At 33.5% G+C, this 21059-nt stretch overlaps 10 protein-coding genes across 10 annotated transcripts in view; 7 read left to right on the top strand and 3 right to left on the bottom strand.

Moving 5' to 3' along the window:
- The window catches only part of NAEGRDRAFT_58846 (uncharacterized protein), a gene marked incomplete at both ends in the record, with an annotated part of 5522 nt that extends 1103 nt beyond the window's left edge, over window positions 1–4419 (bottom strand). The window contains one exon of the mRNA XM_002674052.1: window positions 99–4419. Coding sequence (XP_002674098.1) covers window positions 99–4419 — 4321 coding nt within the window. The remainder of the gene's footprint in view (window positions 1–98) is intronic.
- Window positions 4420–7498: 3079 nt separating this feature from the next.
- On the top strand, window positions 7499–8014 carry NAEGRDRAFT_70851 (uncharacterized protein; the record flags this gene model as incomplete). Its single annotated transcript, XM_002674125.1, has 1 exon — window positions 7499–8014. The coding sequence occupies one exon, from the start codon at window positions 7499–7501 to the stop codon at window positions 8012–8014; it is 516 nt and encodes a 171-aa protein (XP_002674171.1).
- Window positions 8015–8153: 139 nt separating this feature from the next.
- On the top strand, window positions 8154–11251 carry NAEGRDRAFT_70850 (uncharacterized protein; the record flags this gene model as incomplete). Its single annotated transcript, XM_002674124.1, has 6 exons — window positions 8154–8365; window positions 8423–8705; window positions 8773–8908; window positions 9532–10558; window positions 10603–11020; window positions 11066–11251. The coding sequence occupies 6 exons, from the start codon at window positions 8154–8156 to the stop codon at window positions 11249–11251; spliced, it is 2262 nt and encodes a 753-aa protein (XP_002674170.1).
- Window positions 11252–11954: 703 nt separating this feature from the next.
- NAEGRDRAFT_70849 (uncharacterized protein) lies at window positions 11955–12524 on the top strand (the record flags this gene model as incomplete). The annotated part of the gene is made up of 1 exon (XM_002674123.1): window positions 11955–12524. One exon carries the CDS (start codon window positions 11955–11957, stop codon window positions 12522–12524), a length of 570 nt encoding a protein of 189 aa, XP_002674169.1.
- Window positions 12525–12609: 85 nt separating this feature from the next.
- Window positions 12610–13023, bottom strand: NAEGRDRAFT_70848 (uncharacterized protein; the record flags this gene model as incomplete). The annotated part of the gene is made up of 1 exon (XM_002674051.1): window positions 12610–13023. One exon carries the CDS (start codon window positions 13021–13023, stop codon window positions 12610–12612), a length of 414 nt encoding a protein of 137 aa, XP_002674097.1.
- Window positions 13024–13113: 90 nt separating this feature from the next.
- Window positions 13114–14098, bottom strand: NAEGRDRAFT_80755 (uncharacterized protein). The gene has a single exon (XM_002674050.1). It carries the CDS (start codon window positions 14070–14072, stop codon window positions 13368–13370), a length of 705 nt encoding a protein of 234 aa, XP_002674096.1. The 5' UTR covers window positions 14073–14098; the 3' UTR covers window positions 13114–13367.
- A 759-nt stretch (window positions 14099–14857) lies between these two features.
- On the top strand, window positions 14858–15793 carry NAEGRDRAFT_70846 (uncharacterized protein; the record flags this gene model as incomplete). Its single annotated transcript, XM_002674122.1, has 1 exon — window positions 14858–15793. The coding sequence occupies one exon, from the start codon at window positions 14858–14860 to the stop codon at window positions 15791–15793; it is 936 nt and encodes a 311-aa protein (XP_002674168.1).
- A 769-nt stretch (window positions 15794–16562) lies between these two features.
- Window positions 16563–17636, top strand: NAEGRDRAFT_70845 (uncharacterized protein; the record flags this gene model as incomplete). Its single annotated transcript, XM_002674121.1, has 1 exon — window positions 16563–17636. One exon carries the CDS (start codon window positions 16563–16565, stop codon window positions 17634–17636), a length of 1074 nt encoding a protein of 357 aa, XP_002674167.1.
- A 413-nt stretch (window positions 17637–18049) lies between these two features.
- On the top strand, window positions 18050–19461 carry NAEGRDRAFT_70844 (uncharacterized protein; the record flags this gene model as incomplete). The annotated part of the gene is made up of 3 exons (XM_002674120.1): window positions 18050–18398; window positions 18495–18640; window positions 18682–19461. The coding sequence occupies 3 exons, from the start codon at window positions 18050–18052 to the stop codon at window positions 19459–19461; spliced, it is 1275 nt and encodes a 424-aa protein (XP_002674166.1).
- A 333-nt stretch (window positions 19462–19794) lies between these two features.
- On the top strand, window positions 19795–21003 carry NAEGRDRAFT_70843 (uncharacterized protein; the record flags this gene model as incomplete). Its single annotated transcript, XM_002674119.1, has 1 exon — window positions 19795–21003. The coding sequence occupies one exon, from the start codon at window positions 19795–19797 to the stop codon at window positions 21001–21003; it is 1209 nt and encodes a 402-aa protein (XP_002674165.1).
- Between the last annotated feature and the right edge of the window lie 56 nt (window positions 21004–21059).

Genomic DNA, 21059 nt, shown 5'->3' with positions numbered 1-21059 from the left:
GAAAAGTCTGCTCGATTCAGATAGTCCCTTCAATGGATAAACTCCCAACTCAGCGGCTGTGAATGTTCTATCAATTAGAATTTTAGTTCTTCTCCTACCCAATACACTAGAGAGAGAATTTTGATGTTTGAGACTAGCTGTTGTTGAGGTTTTGTCGTCCACAGCTAGTTTCTTCTCCTCTTTTGTAGTGGTTTGATAGGCTGGAAATTCATCACAACTGGCTATTTTCTTAACATCTTGGAAGAGGTCTTTAGTTACTTCCAATAATTCTTCACTGATCAAAACTTGTCCTCCATGTGCTAATGCTTCAATACGTGCTGACTTGTTTACAACTGTTCCAAAATAGTCGAAGCGTTTCATGGTTTTATCCCATTTGCAATCTCCCTTTCCGTAATGAAGTCCAATTCTCACTCTCAATCCACTCCAATAAGGTTTCTTGATTCGTTCATCCCATTCCTGTCTGCAATCATATTCGTGATATAATTCTGAAGGCCAATTCGCATTCAATAAATCTAATTGAACTGTTAAAGACCATAAAACAGCATCAAATGGATCCTTAAAGGCAACAAAGAAACTATCACCATTTGTCTTGACCTCATAACCTCTGAATAATTCAAGATTTTTCCTCATAATCTTGTCATGAATTTCTAATGCATTTCTCATAGCCTTTTCATTATTTTGCCAAAGTTTTGTACTGCTTTGAACATCCGTAAATGCACAAGTGATATTTCCTGACTTGGGAGCATTCTTAACTGAGGATCTATTTCTTGCACAGAAAATCAGTACTAGTATAACAAATAGAGTACCTAAAAAAGCTAGTGTACCCCCAACAGCAACACCAGCAATGGCTCCATCTGAAAGAAGTGGTTCAATAGCTTGCAATCCACATGTTTTGAAATTCATTTCATATAAAATACTATCCGAGGATGAGGTTAGAGAATTGATTTGAAGAGCTCTCACGCCTTGACTACAATTACAAACAGAAACAGATTCACAAGAGCCTTTCACTACAAAAGTGGATTGTATGGAGCACTCATCGCCATACGGTCCAAATTCATTATTTCCTAATTCAAATACAGACCTCTCGAAAAATGTGGAAACAAATTTTTCTCTGCTATAATCCATATTGGCTTGGGACATGAACTTGAGAACAGTTGTTGTCATATAACCCACTGCATAAGCTTCATACATTAGTGTGGAGGTATTTGATGAGGTTGAGTATTTGGCCATGTCTATCAAGAAATCTCTGGCCATAAAGTTTGTTGATGAAGCCTTATCATACCTTTCTAAAAATTGAGGACTAATTATTACTGAAGAAGGTATATCATTTAAGAGTGTTTTGAAACTAGAAATAGATGAAATTTCTGAAGGTATTCCAATTAGAGAGGAAAAAGTGGGATAGTTGGTTAGAAATTGTGAAACTTCTGTTGGAGAGGCCAACAAAAGAACCAAGTCTGGCTTAGAACCTTCTACAGCTCTACCAGAAGTGGAAGAGACTGACGAAATACTAGTTGATGAAATCGAAACTCCTTCAATACTCTTCGAATAAAATGAAACAACATTATTACTATTTTGCTGCCAATAGTAAGATGATCCGCTGAGAATGAGAACTGTTGGTTTTCTTGAGGTAATAACAGAGGTCAGATATCTTGTCAAAACTACAGATTCCTCAACAATGCTAGGTCTTAAATTGACCACAAACCTTGAGTAAGGTTCTCTCAAAGCTAACTGAGAAGAAAGTGGACCTATAATTGGTATCTTGTAATTTTCCATTATAGCCTTGAGTTCAGTAACATCATAGACTAGTCTAGATCCTAAAAATCCAAAAATTTTGTATTTTAGAATGAGCTCCTCTGCCTTCTTGGTCATTTCCTCTCTGCTTGAATAGTACAGAGTTTTTAAGTGCAAAGTTGCAGTATCCAGTGTTCCCTTAGTGTTATAAGATGTGAATAATGCATTCAAACCAACACTAAAATCATCATATGGAAGTGAAGCATCTTCCACGGGTAGTAATCTACCAAATAAAAGTTGTTTTTCAATGGAACTTTCAGAGGAAAAAATATCTTCTGAAAGACCACATTTAGTCTTGTCAAATGATTGAATTTTGACATTTGTAAAGGTCGATCCGTCCAGCTTGTACAAATAGGTTGTTCTCATGCCCAAATTGCAAGAATTACTAATGAAATTACCAAATGGAATGGAATATTTCAAAAATTGTTGCGTTTGGTAAATTGTGAAAATTGTACTTGGTCCATTAATATCTGCAGATGGAGAAATATTCTCCAAAACTTCAATTAAAAAGCTTGCAGCCAAAAAACCTTCTAAAGATCCAGTTGTAGAAACAGAAGAAGAATAATACTTGCTGAACAAATTATTGTAAGCTGCAACTAAAGGTAATTGAGTGTCCACAACATGAGGATATCTTTGAATAAGATATACATTATTTTTGGTATTAAGACTAGCCATCAAGTTAAAAACATCTGCCACCCAAGATGTATATTTAAAGTACAAAAAGAATATTGACAAGTCATCTCTCTTTCCAATATTCACAATACCCTTGATTACAGTACTCAAATAAGAGAATGAGGATATATTTTCAGGAAGTAGAACAACAACAGATTGAGGGTTACCATCATTTGAAACAAGTGCTTGTGTGACTAACTTGTAATCTGTAACAGATGATGAATGTTCATATTCACTCTCAACAGTTAATCCAAATTGGCTCAATTGGTTCTTGAACTCTTTACAATCTGCTGCCCCTTCAGTGGATTTACCATATACTACAGAAAATCTGGAATGCCCATTTGCATTCATTTCAAAATCGAAAAAGGTGGCCAACTTTTCACGAATAGATAATCCAATATGAATAATATTTGGAGAAAATACACTTCTCAATGTTGGAGAGTCATATGATGTGGAAGGCGATAGAAACAATGTGTTAGGTAATTGAGTTTTAAACTGATCTACGAATTGAGCATAACTAGAACTTGGTAAAAATCCACCCAAAATTCCAAGTACATTAAAATCATTTTTCAACAAATTAACTGTATCAATAAGGGCAGAAGCAGAACTATTGGATGGGGTTTTTGTGAGAATTCTTAGCACGCTTCCACGTATACCTTTTTGATTGTTTTTTTCGTTGAATGCTAATAACACTCCAACTAGAAAATCTTCATCATACTTATCTCCAGATGATATGTGTCCAAATACAATTGGTGGGAGAGTCTTTGTTGGATCATAGAAGCAGGTATAATTAGTAGTACTAGTAGTATCCCAAACCATTGGATCTGAAATTTCACTAAATGAACTATCAGCATTTTGAGAAGTTTTCCAAATAGATCTCAAACCTTGATTACAAGAGCAAGGCGCAACAAATGTTGATTCAATTTTTCGTGGTATCAATCTTGTACGTGGTTGTAAAACTGGATAGAGAAAGGCATCTTGATTTTGAGGATCATCAAAAAAGTAATGCAAGGATCTAGAAGAGCTACATTGCTTGTACGGTCCAATAACTTGATTATCAATAATATAGGTACTAGTGGAATAGACAAGTTGAAGAAAATTACTGCGTGTCAAATCTCCAGAAACTCTTTGAGTCAATATATTTGCTGCCATCTTTCCAGCAATGTATCCTTCCAATTCCACATAGGAAGGCACGAAATTTGGATTGGATGCTTTCATAGCTCTCTGATAGGCTAGAACAATTGGGTATTTTGTGTTGGTTGGTGGAGGTAATACCTGAGTAATGACAACACTATCTCTGTATGGTAAAATATTAGAACCAATAAAAGAGCCAGTCATGAAAACAATGTTTGGGTCAAAATCTGTCCTATTCTTGACTGTATTGATAAATTCCAATGTTGGTTTGTATGTTGACATGCAGATAATTGCCTGTGGATTTCCAGCAACAATATCTGAAACTGCCTTCGCGACAACAATAGTATTTCTTTCATAAGAACCTCTTGAAACTAAACTCATTCCAAGAGCCGTCAATGCCAAACTAGAACCATCAACCCCTGACATGCCGAATGCATCATTCTGATAAAAGATTGCAATTCTCCTCACCATTTTTACTGTAACTAAATATTCTACCATAGCTACAGTTTCGTCTTGATAACTAGCTCTAATATTCACAATATTAGAAACAAAAGGTGTTCTCAAAAACAATCCTCCCGTGAATGCACCAATAAATGGAAGTTTTGATTCAGTAAGATATGGAAATGCAGCTTGCGAAGTACCTGTCCCCATATATCCAATCAATCCAAATATTGTGTTATTATTAATGAGCTGAATCGTATTATTTACAGTTCTAGCTGGCTCATAACCATCATCCAATGTAATTAACCTCAGTTTTTTACCTCCCCAAACTCCACCAGAATTTTCATTGATTTCTTTAAAGGCTGCCTGAACTCCTGTCATCATTGGATATCCTAGTCTTTACATCATTATAATAATTGGAGAAAAGATTACTCACTCTTTAGTTTGACCTGTAAGAGCTGTCGATTGACCAAACCAAATTTCCGTTTCATCATTCCAAATCTTGTTGTATGCATCCTGATCGAAAGTAAATCCACTCAACCCAAATATCGATCCACAAAATACTATGATTAACAAGAAGAAGAATAATAATGCGGATACTAATATCGATCTCAACTCTGTCGTTTTGATCATCATTAAATAATTAAATGATGGAAATTGATTGTTTTTTTCAGTTAATCTAAATTAAATAGAGGCTCCGTTAGAAGTAAAACTTAGATATTGCTTTTCTAGTGAAGAAATCAGCACCTGTCAAGCAAAAGTTTTCTAGAGATATCACCATTTGTACTGTAAAAAGATTCTATAATGCAGCCGCCTTCAAACAACACCAATTGATTGATTCCTCATGATGTTGTTTTAAGTTTGAATTTTTAAAAATATTAAAATTCAAACAAGCAAAACGGTAATTGGCTTGGTGTGTGTTGAAGTGTCTTTGAGTGCATCGGAAATTCTGAGAATTTCATAACTTTATGAGCTGATAATCAGCTCCTTTGTACTTGAAGTATTTGGAATTGGAGAGTGGCTCATCAAAATCATTACTGATTTTCTTCATCAATTCAACACAGAAAATATTGATGTTGACTGTACATCACCTTTGGATATTCATCAAAATAGTAGAATAGTAAATTTATTGTTTGAAATTTTTATCAATCTTGATGACAAAACTGCCAATTAGATTGTTCAAAATGTGGTGAATCTTGGAGATTGGATTTTCTTCATTATTGAAGTACAAGATAATAAACAAACAGGACTAAATTACGGAATCATCAAATCAAACTTTCTTCTGCTATGCATTTACCCAACAGATAACATCTTCTTTCTTCAATAGTATTATTGTTTCTCCAACAATTGTTGGAATTTCCAAGTTGGAAATACAAATCAATAATAATAATAATTTAATAAATTAATTAATATTTAATAATAATCAGGGGAGAACATAGTGATCAAAAATGGCCTGAAAGTAGTGTTACTGACCAAAAGTCCCAGACTTTGTGCTCGGAATTAATAAATACATGTTTTTATTTGATGAATAGACAGCTCCTTCATGATCACATTTCGTGCAATTTACTGTAAAAAGACAAAGGGAAATTACCGTGTATACAAAAAGATATAACATTCTAAACTTTCTAACAACATGTTCATATGTTGCACGGTCGTACCAAAGCTTCATCTCCTCAAATTCTGGAGAGTGTATGTATTACTACGTTTTCTATAAATCTTGAATGGTCTATCTTCTTAATTATCAGAAATGAGCTTGTCTAAAGTTGGTAGAGAGATTTCTCTTAATTTTTACTGGTTTAAAAAATGTTCTAATTTAGTTAAGTTCTTAATCTGGTTGCACGATTAACTCATCTCTTGAAATTTCTACAGTTTGCACTCATCACGGTTTTGTATCACTTCTCTAATTATCATACAGTCATAATACTCATACGGTATGTATGAGTGTTTTGACTACCTATTCCAAAAATTTCACCAAAAAATAGATACAATTTTTGAACTGTCATTCGTTTGAAGATAGAACTAATTTACTAGTGCACATAAAACATTAAAAATCACAGCATTCACGTAAAGCAATGTATTCTACTGTTATAGTGAACCTTATGCATTTGAAATCTACATATATCTAGAATGAGCTATTTGATTATAGGAGATGGTTTTTATAAGAGAAAATCATCAATATAAATAAAGGGATACCATATTTGCCTTCACAAACAATCAAAACACGATTATACTTAACAAATAGACATGATACGAACACTTACATAGTGTGTCACTGATTCCGAAACAATGGTATCCTTAAACTATATATTTATTACGTTACAATGGTTTTAATCTTGACTGTCAACATCAAGTCAAAATTCCTCTCCATCAAAACTAACAACTACACTCCTCTTTTGTACTACATTAATAACCATTAAAATTGTTCAAAAAATTGAGTGTAACTACAAGATGATGGCTTGTATCATATCCTCAATCTATATTAAATGTAATAATACCACTATTGTAAATAATACCACAGTATTCGATGACTACTTTTATCAACCAAAAAAGAGTGCAGTAATATTTTTTAAAAATCAGCTGTTAGGTAGTAGTTTTTTGACCCATAATTTTATTTATTTTATTTTCCAGTAACACGCGGACATCAACATTGTTCCCCCCTGATAATAATTATTATTCTGTTTGGACCTATCGAATGTAAAGAGGCCAAAGCCCTACACTATTTCCGATTGTCCAACTCCCATCAAACCTCAACCAATACAAATAAATCCAATCACCATCATTAAACAAACTTTCCGAATTGAAAAAAAATTGTCAACATTCATTGCCTATCACTATTGGTGTTGAAAAAAGACAGTTTCACTTCAACTCTTTAACATCATCTTCATACAACAACAATAATTATACTAGTAGTATTTAATATATTAGCAATAATAGTAATATAGTAATAATACAAATAATAATAACAACAATTTAATTTATTAATATGCTGGAAAATGTTGTCCGATTATGATGATGGACTCTGTCTCTTCCTAAATAATAATAACAATCATAGGAGGACTTATCGTGATGACTATTTGATGGGTGGTGGAGCTGATACTCTATCAATGCTTGATCAGGATACCCTTTTAAAGCAACGACAATCAATTTTAAATATCATTGATAGACTTATATTGAATGGATCAGTGCTGTTTGAGAGGAATCAAATCTCTAATCAGGTAGCCGAGGAGGATGAGGAAAAGGATGATGCAAATGATAAGAAGAAAGTTTTAATCATTTGTATCAGGGTCCTCCTGCATTGAATTATGATTCCTCATCGGAGGAGAAGCAAAAGAAGAAGGAAACTTCTATAAAGAAGAAAAAACTTGTAAATACTGTACATTGTAATAATTTCAAACAATCACTTCATCAACGGAATATTGTGGCTTGTTGTGTTGACACCATTCTTAAAATTAATGAATTGATGGATAAAGGATTGATAGAAATTGATAGATTGAAGAGTGATTTGGTAGAATGTGAAAAGAGTGGAGATTTATATGCAGATTTTGATTCTGAACTGGAATATGTTGAACCTCATGAAGTTAAATTATCAATTGATGAAACAGATAATTGGATCTCAAGATATGTGTTCTATAGATATGCAAAAACTTTTAACGTCGAGGAAAGTTGCTATACAATGTCAAGAAGTCAATTCGATAAATTATTGACACATTTGAGAGAAGTAATGGGCGAACGAGGACTAGGTCAAGACATTTTAATTATAAAGGATGTATTGGATGAAGGAGATGAAGATTTGGAAAATCCATTCGAGGATGATTCAATTGCCGCCTCATTAGCAAGTAGTAATCAGATTGTTCTAGATGTCGGTTCTGTTCTGGCAGAGCTCAAACAGAATAGAACCATTACGGAGGGAACTTTTCTGAATTGGTTTCAAAGTGCCTTGGTACTTTACATTATGTTTAAATATAATCAGTATTAGACATTTTAGCAGAGTCAATTAATTACATAAAATTGTGTTTCAACTTTGAAATTGAAACTATTTTCATCAAGTTCAAAATCGTCCAGTAGCATTAAACAAACAGCAAGAAAAAAACAATTCATCACCATCACCAACAACAATGAAAAAGCAACAAAAAGCATCATCATCTGATAATTCTTCTTCTTCTGACGAGGCACCAACAACAAGTTCTTCTACTTACACAACTGTCAGCACTGCTTGTACTATTATTCCACCACTCGATTTGTGGCCACAATTATTTCCTCACCATCCCGAACATGAAGTGTTGGACTATGAGGGAAATAAATCCTGTTGGCCAGCACACATCAATGTGTATGTAGTTTTTCAACAGATCTAGATGAGTTATAACTGTTTCGGATTTTATTTCAGTGCTTACCCTTTCGTTGCTCAGGCAGGATTCAGTGTGGCGAAAGGAAAGTTGAAACAACTGTTAAAGGAGCATGATATACAACCATTTGATATTGAACTTGATGAGTTGGATATTTTCGAACATACAATTAATTCAATTATTGTAATGAAACCTAAAGTTTGGATTGGAGATGAGAGGAAAGATGAATTATTGATTCAATTGCATGATTTAATAGTAGAGTGTTTTAATATTGTAGAGAATCATGAATATGTTCCTCATATTTCAATTTCCTATGTTAAAACTGTAAGTTTACATTACAAAATCAGGGTAAACTCTTAATTTTGTCATTATTTAATATGTTACTCAACAGAAAGATCTATTGAAACGAAAGAAAATGCTCGAAACCTTATTCACCAAACCAATCAGATTCACAGTCGATAAGCTTCATTTCCTCGCCACCTCCAACAAGAATGGAAAAATGTACAGTAAATGTGAAGTTTTCCTGGGTTAATATTTAATGGCAATTCTGTATTTGTTTACATAAAGGAAAGCTAGACCAAATGGAAGTGTTGTAAAATATTTAACTTTAATAGTGTTATCCATTGCAGTACATCTTATTGGCCACCTTTTTATCTTTCAATTCCTGAGGATCTGGACCTCTGTATTTTATCTCCCATCCATGTCCTTATTAAGGTTTAGAGCTCATCATGTTCAGTTCTTACTCATTAACTCCCTCTCTCTTCACAACATGTCACCACCCCACCAACAATATCAAGAACTTTACTGCTTGCTTGAGAACAAAAAAACCTCCTCATCACACAAGTTTGCCTGTGCAGAGAATTTTTTTACAAACAACAACACAACGAACTGTAGATAAATATTATGGTGGGAAAATTAGTAGTGGATCCCTTGAGAGGATTTGCCTTGGATTTGGAGGATCAAGCAATATATGATAGTTTACATCCGAGACTAAGACCCTTCTTTAAACATGTACTTACGCTTCCTATGAAGGATAACGTAATTTTAAAAGTACTAATAATGGAGTATGCCCTTCTGATTGCTTATTCATTTTGTAAGGGATGGCAACATTTAATCATCATGACGAGTAGTATTATATTTGGAGTTATAGTGAATGGAAAATTTATTCGTTCCATGCTTGGAGTGGGCCTTGTGAGATCTACAGAGGCAGAGGAAAAGGTTAGAATGACTGTTTCATTGCTCTTGTTTTGTTTTAGGTACTTCTTGGTGGCAGATAATCGGGCTCTCCTTTCTCCAATGTATATTTTGATACTCATGTCATCAAACACGATGACTTCATTGCATTATACGTTGGCTCCATTCTTTGTAACATTTTTCTTATATTGTGGAACAATAGTTCATAGTTTGATCTTTTCGAATTCGATAGAGTTAATATTCGAGAATTTGGCAACTGCTTTGTGTATTTATTTATTGAGCTATTATGTATTGTCAACATCCTCAGCTCTCCAATCAAAAATAACAAAATTGGAACAAACAGCAAAGGAGTTAGAAATGGCCTTGTCAAGTAAGGAAGTTTTTATTCGCCATATCAGTCATGAGTTTAGATCTCCTTGTTTGAGTAGTTTGGGAAGTGTTGAATTGTTGAGAGAGACAAATCTAACAGAATATCAAAGAGAGTTAGTTGAGACAATTGCCTCCTCGGATGGAATTTTACTCAATCTTATTGAGGATGTTCTGACACTTGTGAAAATTGAACATGAAAAGAAGTCAGATGATAAATCTTCAGAGGCTACCAAGTTTTTCAAAATATTTAGTTTGAATAACTGTGTGAAAATGATGGGAAATATCATTAAGAGTTATTCGAAACAATTTCAAGTCAATGTGAACGTCTCAATTGATGAACAAGCGAAAGACCTCTTTGTGAGAGCTAATCAAACTAGAATACATCAAGTAATATCAAATCTTATGACCAATGGCGTAAAGGCATCAAAAATTGGAGATTCCATCGATTTGGAATGCTTTGTCCAAGGAGATGAACGACAGGTGAATGGAGTTATTGAAAGAGATATCATTTTCAAAGTGAAAGATAACGGAATTGGCATTCCAAAATCAAAACAAGCCAAAATATTTGAACCTTTTGCACAGTTACATAATTTGAATCAGTCAATCATTCCTGGGTACGTATAGATGTAGCTTAAACATTTTTTAATCCTTTAAAAAGGAGTGGATTAGGACTTTCAACTGTAAAACACAATGTTCAAGCCATGAGAGGAGATATTACATTGGAATCTGATGAAAATTGTGGAGCAGAATTCACTGTAATTCTTCCTTTGGAAATTGTACAATGCAAATTAGAGAGAAGTAAGAATAGTAGCGAATCTTTACACGAAATTGATCCTTCCATCAAGAGACAACTAGCCATTCAAGAAAATTATATTCGTCTCTTTTCAACTTGCTGTCAAAATAAGGCAAGCAACTCGAAAGCTGAAATTCTAATTGCTGATGACAATTCTGTGAACAGGAGAGTCATTACAAAACTTATTGAAAGTCTTGGTTATTCTGTAGATGCTGCCAATGACGGAAAAGAATTAATTGAACTATTTGATAAGGGAAGGCACAAGCTTATTATTACAGATTTGGTAAGTTTCTTTTAAATTAAAAGAAAATAATATATTTCTTTATAGAATATGCCAGTTCTAGATGGAGTTGAAGCAACCAAAATTCTTAGAAATAGACATCAAGGAGATATTAAGGTTGTAGCGTTGACAGGAGATGTATTGATAGAGAAATCACCACTCTTTGATCAACTACTCACAAAGCCAATCCACAAATTAGTTCTCAAAGAATGCATTGATTCTCTAATGAAATAATCTTATTTAGAATAATTTTCAACTGGATTCCTTAAAATTTAAAAAAAATGAATCAAGATAGCTTGAGCTACCTGGAGAAATCCTTTCATTCACTCGAAAAAATAACCGACAAAAGTGTAGGTTCATCATGATTGGAAAAACGAATTGGAATGAATTATAATTCTCAAAAAAGTATTTGAAATGTTATAAAGGGTTCAGAGGGAAGAATAAATTATTTATCAAGCAATATTGTAATTTGTTTGATGAGAAGGAAATAACCGAGGAGGATGAACATCCCTACCATTTGCTGATTTGTAGGAGTGCCATGTTGATGATTAATTTGAGTGTAAATAATTCCGATTGTAAAGCTTTGAATTTAGGAAGCAGGTTGAAAGTTATCGGAAAAGATCTGATTATTATGAGCACTTATGTTGAATTCTTTGATATTCATACCGTGTTGAGGAGTTTATCTTTGGAATTAATTCATAGAAAATATATAATTTTTCAGCTATTGGTGGGATTGAGAATTTTACATGTGAATGGAATTGTGCATTTAGGAATCAGGCCATTCAATATTATGGTCAATACTGAATGCGAAATTACACTGCAAGGGTTTCTTAATTGGCAAAGGGAAGGAGATACTTTCGTTACAGTGTATCTTTGGAATAATCCTCATCGAAGTCCTGAAGAGTTATTTTCTACTAATTTTTCGTGCACTGCCAAAATGGACATGTTCTGTGTTGGATTACTACTTGCTGAGCTTATTTTACGAAAACCATTGTTAAGGAGTAATAGTACTATTGATATGATCATTACTATGATTGAAATTTTAGGAATGCCCACAGATGAAGAGATTGGACTTATTTCTTCGAAACCAGAAATGATTAAGGATTGCATTCAAAATGTAATTGGAAGTGAGCCAAAGAAGAGACAGATAGCTAGTTTATTCTCCTATTTGGATAGTAATGAGTTGGATTTATTGGAAAACCTTTTACAATTCAATCCAAATAATCGAATGACAGTGTCTCAAGCTCTTCTACATCCCTATTTTGATGAGTTTAGAGATTGGGATATTACACCAGTTTACAAATTAAATGATACAATATTTTCGGATTTCACAATACTGAAATCTATGAAAACGGAAGAAATTATTGGAAATACTAAAAGAGAAATGAAATTACTTGCTCGGACAAGAAAGAGGAATACCAAACTGGACCAATTTGCAAGGAAACTTCAACAAACAAGACTAGCTAAACGATTATGTGATTTAACCATTGTATTAAACTTCCAATAGAATGCAATTCTTAGTCCACTAATAATAAACAAAAGTATACGAATTTAAAAGAAAATGAATTTTATCATTGAGCTCGCTTGTATATTTACACAATCATTTTAAAGATGAAAACAATTGAACCAATCAACAACATCAATTCGGCCAAATGACAAATAATTGCTCCAGTAGTTCTACCTTCAACACTCTTAAGATAACCCACACAATAAATAGCTCTACCAACAATGTAAATGAAACCAGCAAGGGCAGCTAATTCAGCCCAATAAAATCCACAAATTAATAAGGTAACAAAGAAGAATGGAGCACCTTCCAATGCATTGTAATGTACTCTCATGGCACGATTAAATTCCTCAGGTCCAGTAACATCAGGATACTTGACATTGTGCTTCTTTCTATAGCTTCCGACAACTCCTCCAAATACAAAAAGTTCAAAGGCATGAGCAACAGCCATAAGCAAGACCCATCCGAATGCTTGTGGGACTTCAATTGTAGTAGTGGACATGTTGATGAAGATATTTAATAAATATTGAGGCTAAACGATTTTTTGTTTTTTTTGTTTGGTTGTTTTATCAAAATGCAAAGCGTGCGTTTTAATTGAAAGTGTTGAGATTTAGTTTGTGTCCGCCTTTATTGTTTTGTTGAAGCGCACAAATGTTGAGGATTATGCGCATTACAATGAATACTGGGATTTTACACCTTGCATTGCTCTTTGAACGGAATTGACCACGGTATGCATGATTCGGAATTGAATTGAAGGTTTCTCAAGAGTTTGGATGGTGGGCTCACTACTGTAGTTTTGAATTTTTGTAATTTTCATTGAAAATCTTTGGCAAATTGGCACAGAAATTAACACTTAATTTCTTCAACTGTTGAAACGATAATGCTGTCAGGTAGGGTTAGTTTCTCTTCAGTAATCATCCTCTTATAATCATGTTTTATAATAAAATCAAAGTCCTTTCCTACCCATTTAGAATCATTTCCCAAATTTAGTGTTTCTTCCACTTGGGTCGAAACATATCTTTTCATATAATGGCTCTTATTCGAAATTGGCCCAAATATATGACAATACTGCACAACCAACTTATCATTCACAAACACATTAGCACTATCCATCACAAAATACCCTCTCAATGAATACGATTTAATCAAATCTTCATGACGAATCGAATACTTTTCAACTCTCACTTCTCTAGCACAAACACTTCGCCTTCTCTCCCTCTTACTATGAACACTAGCACTTCCACCATACAATAATTCTCCAATTCCCGTACTATTTGCTCCTCCCAAATACATTGCTCCAATTCCACTACTCCCTGGACTATGTTGTTTACTACTACTTGTTGATGATGAGGTAATATTAAAACTCCCGCCTCTTTTTAACGGTGCAGATGAAAAATTTCCCTCCAAAAAAGAACCAGAAGAGGCGGCAGATTGTGCAACCGAAAAAACTGAATCCGAGAAGGTTTGTACAGTTTTTTCTGTGAGTGAGAAGGGAGAGGAGAATTGCTTGGAGACGTAAATGTTGTTTGGTTGAGATGCTGATTGACCCATTTTTTTTTTGTTGTTTTGAGTTAATTTGGGAGAGTTTTTTGTTGATGAATGATTAGATCTTCAGTGACATTTGGCGTTTGACTGATGGATCGGTCAGTGAAGAGGAAGAAGTTAGAACAATTGGTGTTCTAGTTAAATATTGAGGGGCTTTGTATTGATCTTCTATTCAGAAATTGAATATTTCAGTGATATTAATTTTTGATTACTGACTGATGTCTTCCACAATCTCAATTTATGCATATTCAGGTTCATCAAACATTCTCTGAAATGCATCCCACCAAAACTCTTTTTCTGAACTTTGAAGTTTTAAACTTTAAAAAATGTCAAGAAAACTATTCAAAAAATCTCCTCCTCCAAATAACAATAACAACAATCAAAAACCACTTTCTCAAACACCTCTCTATCACGATCACTCTCTCGATTATTTAAATGATGATGAAGTGTATTGCGAATTTAATTTAGCATCGGATAATGAATTTTTATTGAATGAAATGGTGATGAATATTTTCGAGTATTTGGAGGGAGTTTTTGTGATGAGGGTTTGTGGGGTGGTGAGTAGACAGTTTAGATATTGTGTGGGAAAGGTTTCGTTAAGAGAAATTAGTTCGAATCATTTTAAATCGTATAAAGGTTGTGGTGGGAATAGATTTTCGAAACAATATTTGGAATTGGAAGTGAAAGATAATGGAATTGTGCCATTGTATTTAATACAAGAATTGAAATGTGAAAATTTGAAAAAACTCATTATACGAAATGATTATTTTCCGTTTGATAGAATTGGAACAATGCAAGTTTTCAAAAATTTGGAAGAATTAAAGATTGACCTCAATTTTAGTTATACCTTTGCTGAACATGACCTGTTGACAATAATGGAGAGGGATTTAATTGGAAATTTGAAGGTTTTGGATGTTTCTGGATGTGCCTCTTTAAATTTGAGTTCACTTTTCAGTGAAAATTCCAAAGTTACAAAGCTTGAGAAATTAATTATCGACCAAGCAAGAGTATCATTATCATCCATTGCAAATTGGAAATATGCCTCTCATTTAACCTACCTTTCAGCATCTGATTGCTCATTCACAGATCAAGATTTTGAACTACTTGTTGCTCCAAATTCGAATCTTTGCAATTTGACCTATTTGAATATTCAAAAAAGTTTCAAATATTCAATTGATAATATGAAAGAGGTTAAATTATCAGAAACTTTGAATTTTACACAATTGAAATCATTAAGGATGGGTTGGAACATGTTTTCACCCTTTGCAATTTCTCCTCGAGTTAAATTCAACAATATGATTACTTTGGACATGTCTGGTTTGAAAATTGGAGAGAAAGCTTTCAAATCCGTCATTAGAAACCAATCCTTAAAAAGTTTGGAAAATTTAACAGTGAGAGAGTGCAGACTTGGTTGGGAATTCATTGAAGCATTGGTCAATCCAACCATTAACTGTCTCAAAAGTTTAAAAACTCTCAAAATGAATGACAATAAGATTTCTAACAAGGGAATGATTCTCCTCTCCAATTCCAAATTACTATCTCAATTGACCATTATTGAATTGGATATTAATTTCATTGGAATAGAGGGTGCCACTTCAATCCTTGAAAATTACGAAAAATTCAAACATTTGAAATACATTTCATTGAAAAATAACAACTTTGGAAAGAAATTACTTGAATTTAGAGAATGCAACATATCCAATGCAATTGTAGATGATTGTATTTGAAAGTAATTGTTTATTTAAAAAATGTAAAGAAACCAAATTTCGAATAAGGCAATTCGTTACCGCATGATTTCGTACAACTACGTACCATCATCAAATATCAAAATAAAATAACAGTTCAGTACCCACCCAAATTGTATGCTAGATTACTTAACTTGTGAAGTGCAAAGTAGTTGCCACAGATAACATTTGACAGTTTCAAACTGACTTGCATAATTTTTATTTAGGTAAATGTAAAAAATCCAGAATTGTATTACAACAATACAGTTCCAAATTACAGCAACCACAAGATTCAATGAACAGTAAGACAAATTTCCAACCTACTAGAAACTATTCGAAAACTTTCGTCTAGAACAAGTTATTGTAAACAATCCAACAGTTGTAACTCTAGATAATTTATTGTATCAATAAATTGCAGCTCTCTGCCCAATTTAATTGGTTTTATCTCAATTTTCATAGAGAAACAAAACTCAAAGGGCAAATTTTGTCAAGTTTAGTTTGTCAATTGTTACGCAACATCTCAGAGCACAACTCGTAACAAGTAAACAAAGCTCCACATGCACCAAACAAGGCTTTCCAAATGGAAGCAACAACCAAAAGCAGGTAGTCCTCTGAAGTTGTAAAAAAGAGACCCCATTATTATAATAATTCAACTTTCGTCTAGTTTCTCCCACAAGATTACACTACCCAGAGATGAAAGACCGAGGACAATCAAACACAGTGAAGGTAAACAACGTAAAAAAAGGCCACACTTTGGGTTTCAGTTTCAAACATGTTGAATCGAATAATATCAACCGCCCCACATGAGCATGGAGAAGAACACATATCTTTTTCGAAACATGAACAACAACATGTTAATAATTCACTTCAAAACTATTCGAAACTTGTATCCAACTCAAATCATGGACACACTTCCAGCCACAACCTTTCGAATAACTTTGAACATCAAAGAAGCATTGTCGTGCTTCCTCCACCAACCACTTCACCTCTCACTTCTACCATTACAACAATCGTCTCTAGTCCACATGTAAAGTATCATCAACAAGTGGATGTTTCGAATAATTTAAACCAATTTAACAAGCATGGAAGTTGTTTACATTCATCACATGTGAATGCTCATCATTCAAATGTTTCATCACCAACAAATTCTCATCCACAAGGAATCAAAGCAGTAGCAGTTGCTTCCACAAGTGGTAATCACAATATTTCTAATATTGTAAACTTTCCAATAACGAACAAGGGTGTCAATGATTCGAAATCTAAAGATAATCAAACATTTATTGTGGATTACATGTTTAAAGAAACAGCAGGAATTAAAAAATCGAAAAAGATAAAGAGAAAGTATGAATTTAAACGAAAGGAAGGAACAGTTTCGAATGAGGTGGAGAAACCAACGCAAACAAAAGTTTCGTATGTGATTATGGATGATGAGGAATTGGATGCATGTGAATCGATGAATGAATTATTAGAAAAACACTTTTCTGAGGGTGAAACTTGTTTTAATTATTCGAAAGATCAAAGAGTTTCAATTGTTCAAATAGATTCTAATGTCAAATTTACTAGAAAGAGAACAGTTGAGAATATTACCACAGATGAGATGATTAGAATTTTGCATTTAACTCAACAACAAGCATGTACCTTATTAGGATGCAGTTTATCGACCATTAAGAGAAAGTTTTATTCTATTCGAAACGAATTAGGTATTGACAAGTGGCCACATAATTATTTGGAATATCGACACTATTCATTCTTTGATGATTTCTATCCAATGTCTATGAAGTTTATTCTCAATGATAAGGATCAACATGCCGCATGCAACAATGAGAATGAATCGAATAACAGCTAATCATCCATTGATATTCGAAACCTGAACAATTCAATTGCGTGAGAAAAATATCTGAATTAGACAATGCACTGTTCAAAACTGCATACTTCTCAATTACCAAACTGGCAAATCACGAACTCTTCAAACAAACTAGAAAAAATCGTAGAAGCAACCATCCAGAATCGAACTCACAACCCCACAAAAACAGCGCCATCACCCGACATTCCTTCTTCGTTTTTAATTCTAAAATAAAATTTAAAAAAAACAAAGGAAGAGGAGAACAACAATTTTTCTCTCAAACTTTTTCCATCAACAACCATCAACTTTATTAAAAAACAAAATATCAAACTCTAATAACCTTAACCGAATTCTCGAGTCTTTTTAGTTTTTTTTGTATCCATTGTAGAATAATTTTTGTATATAATTCAATCATCATGCCTGTTCATACAATTCGTGATTTACCAAGCGATAATAATAATAACAATAACAATAATCCATCATCAGGAGGAGGAAGATCCCTCGGTGGTGGAGGTGGTAGAAGCCTTGGAGGAGGAAGATCTCTCGGTAATGGTTCTTCCAATTCAAACAACAATAACAATGCATCATCATCATCAGGAAGAGTATTAAGTTCGGGAGAAGCTGTTTCTTATCAACCTTCTTCTGCTAATTATGCTGGTGGAGCTGCTGATAATGGAGGTTCTTCTTCTGGAGGAGGATCAATGTTTGGAGGCATGTTTTCTAGACTTGGTGGTATGTTCTCTCAAGGATCTGGTAGTACTGCTGGTAGGTTTTTCTATTTGACCCTTTTCAATTGAATTATATACAAAATTATACAACAATAATAATAACAATATTGGAAATTAATATTATTATTATTAGGAGGTGGAAGTTATAGTGCAACAGGTCAACCAGTTGATGTTGAATCACAAAATAGACCTACAGATCCTTATCAACAACAATATGATATGAATGAGGACATGTTTTGGAGTTATAATTTGCATGGTATTACACCACAATGGTATCATGTAAGTTTTGTATACTATTATTTAATATTAATCGGAATTAGACCTGTTTAATGTGTTGTTGTCCTTGTTTTGTTGGACCACCTTGTTCACCAACCAGAAAGCAAGATTACAAGAATATGCTCAAGACATTTTGCTTTTGGATTTCCATTGTACAAATCATTTACTTTATTGTAGAGGTATCTGTTGGAGGTATTGATAGTTCTAATCCATCTATTGGGCCATCTAGTTCAACTCTTCTCTTATTAGGAGCCAAATCTGCTTACAAGATCAAGAAGGAATATCAACTTTGGCGTTTATTCACTCCACTCATAATGCACGCAGGATTTTTGCACTTGTTTATGAATTTATTTGTTCAAGTAATGATTTGTATGGGTTATGAAAAGACTTGGAAGTGGTATCGTGTTCTTCCAATTTATATTATTGCAGGTGTTGGAGGTAATTTATTGAGCTGTGTTGCCCTTCCAGATAGTGTTTCAGTTGGAGCTTCTGGAGCAATTATGGGATTGATTGGTGCCAAGGTTGCTAATATTATCATTCGTTGGAAGAAGATTCCAACTCAGCCAAAGATTATGCAATGCATCAGTGTTGGATTTATTATTGTAATTACACTTTTGTGGAGTTTCTCTGATTATGTAGATTATGCTGGCCACTTGGGAGGATTAATGTGTGGATTCATTATTGGATTTGCTTGTTTCGCCATTACCGAAGTTTCAGACCGTATCTACAAGTGGACTATTTTTGCCATGAGTGTTGGGTTGACATTTGTTATTTATTTGACCCTTAGTTTAGTATTTGGTCTTGTTACTACTGTTTCTGCATAATTGAACCAGTAGCACCACTAAATTATAAACTTGTAAATATTTTCTACTACTATATTTGAGTATTGGAATAGTTAAAGATGAAGATGAACTTGTGGAATTACAAAAAAAATGAAACTACTCAACCTTCCTTCAGAGATTTGGCGTTGTTGTATTTTTGAGTTCTTGCTTGGACCTATCCATCAAGTGAATATGAATCATCATGATGATATTATGAAATTTAAAAAACAAATCCATCCTATGATTATTAATTATATGGATTTAACGACAGTTAGGACCATTCATAAATTGACTTGTCTGCTCTCTCGGGAAGCTCATCAAAAGTTTGTGGAGGAAATGTCAGAGTTTTGGAGGAGAGTTTCCAATGTTTTGGAGTTGGTAATTTATTGGAAACGTTATGAATCATTTGAGGGATGTTCATTGGCAACAGGTGATTTATCTGTGACTGAAGCAATTCCTTTGGTGAGAATGCAAAAGTTAATTGAGGCAACAGAGATGAATTCCAATCGTGAATATGCTCAAATAATTGATCCTTCGAAGTGTTATAGATCGTACCATCCTTATCCGAGTTTGGATACTATTGAGAATGAAGTGGATACTCCTGAGATGAATGAGCAATTCGAAAAGAGAATGCAGAAACTAGTAGTTTCTAATGAGAAATTTGAAAAGATTTCAGCACTAACCCACCTCAATTCCTATGATTTGTTCCTACACAAAGCACTTATTCTATCTCTGAATATGATTTCATACTTTGACAGTGAAAAATGGAGTGGATATTATGATGAAGGTGATACCTATGAAAATTGCTGTTTAATTTCTCAAGGATTATTTTCAAAAGATTCCTCAGATTCGAAAGCTCTTGGCCTGATGATTGATATGAATCAGGATCAAGATTTTACACAGTTTAACCAAGTAGCTTCGAATTACATTGCAATATCCATAGTGTTAAATGAATGGAATTATAGGAATTTTGCTATACCTGATCATGTACAATACTTATGCTTTCAATTTGGTAGATTATCATACTTTTATGAGGGTTCTGAGTTATATGCTAATTTTCTGAGTGAACAAGAGGTGTTTCCAAATGTTAGAGATTTGACAATTCGTATGGATACATTTTTGGATGATAGTTATTGGGATTTTGTAAAAACAATTGAGAACAACATTATTAGTGGTATAAATAGGAAGAGATTCCCAAAGCTAGTTCGTTTATCATTACAAGGATTTTCACTCATGGACAATCTTATGGAATTGGATATTTTAAGCGAATTACCCTATGTTGAAATAATTTCTCATTCTAAAGATTACAATTTCAATGTAATACCTAACTGGTCTCAGAGGAGAGTTCACGATTTCATCAAACATCGTTTTCTAGAGAAGGATTCACTGATTCATCACTTTATAACACATGCAAATATTAACAGGTTAGGACAAGATGCAGATTATGAGTCCATTAAGGAATTTTATGATTTGAGTTTGGGCAAATTTGTAGCATCCATTTCACATTCATCCATTGCAGAATATTACACTAACTGTTCTGAATAATTTTTCGTTTTTACAACAAGATAAAAACAGATAGTACACGAGAAGACGGGCACCAT

The sequence above is a fragment of the Naegleria gruberi genome (assembly GCF_000004985.1).
Source record: "Naegleria gruberi genomic scaffold NAEGRscaffold_42, whole genome shotgun sequence".
Classification (NCBI taxonomy): domain Eukaryota; phylum Heterolobosea; class Eutetramitea; order Acrasida; family Naegleriidae; genus Naegleria; species Naegleria gruberi.
Note: the sequence above shows the minus strand (reverse complement) of the source record. Positions and strands in the feature narration are given on the sequence as shown.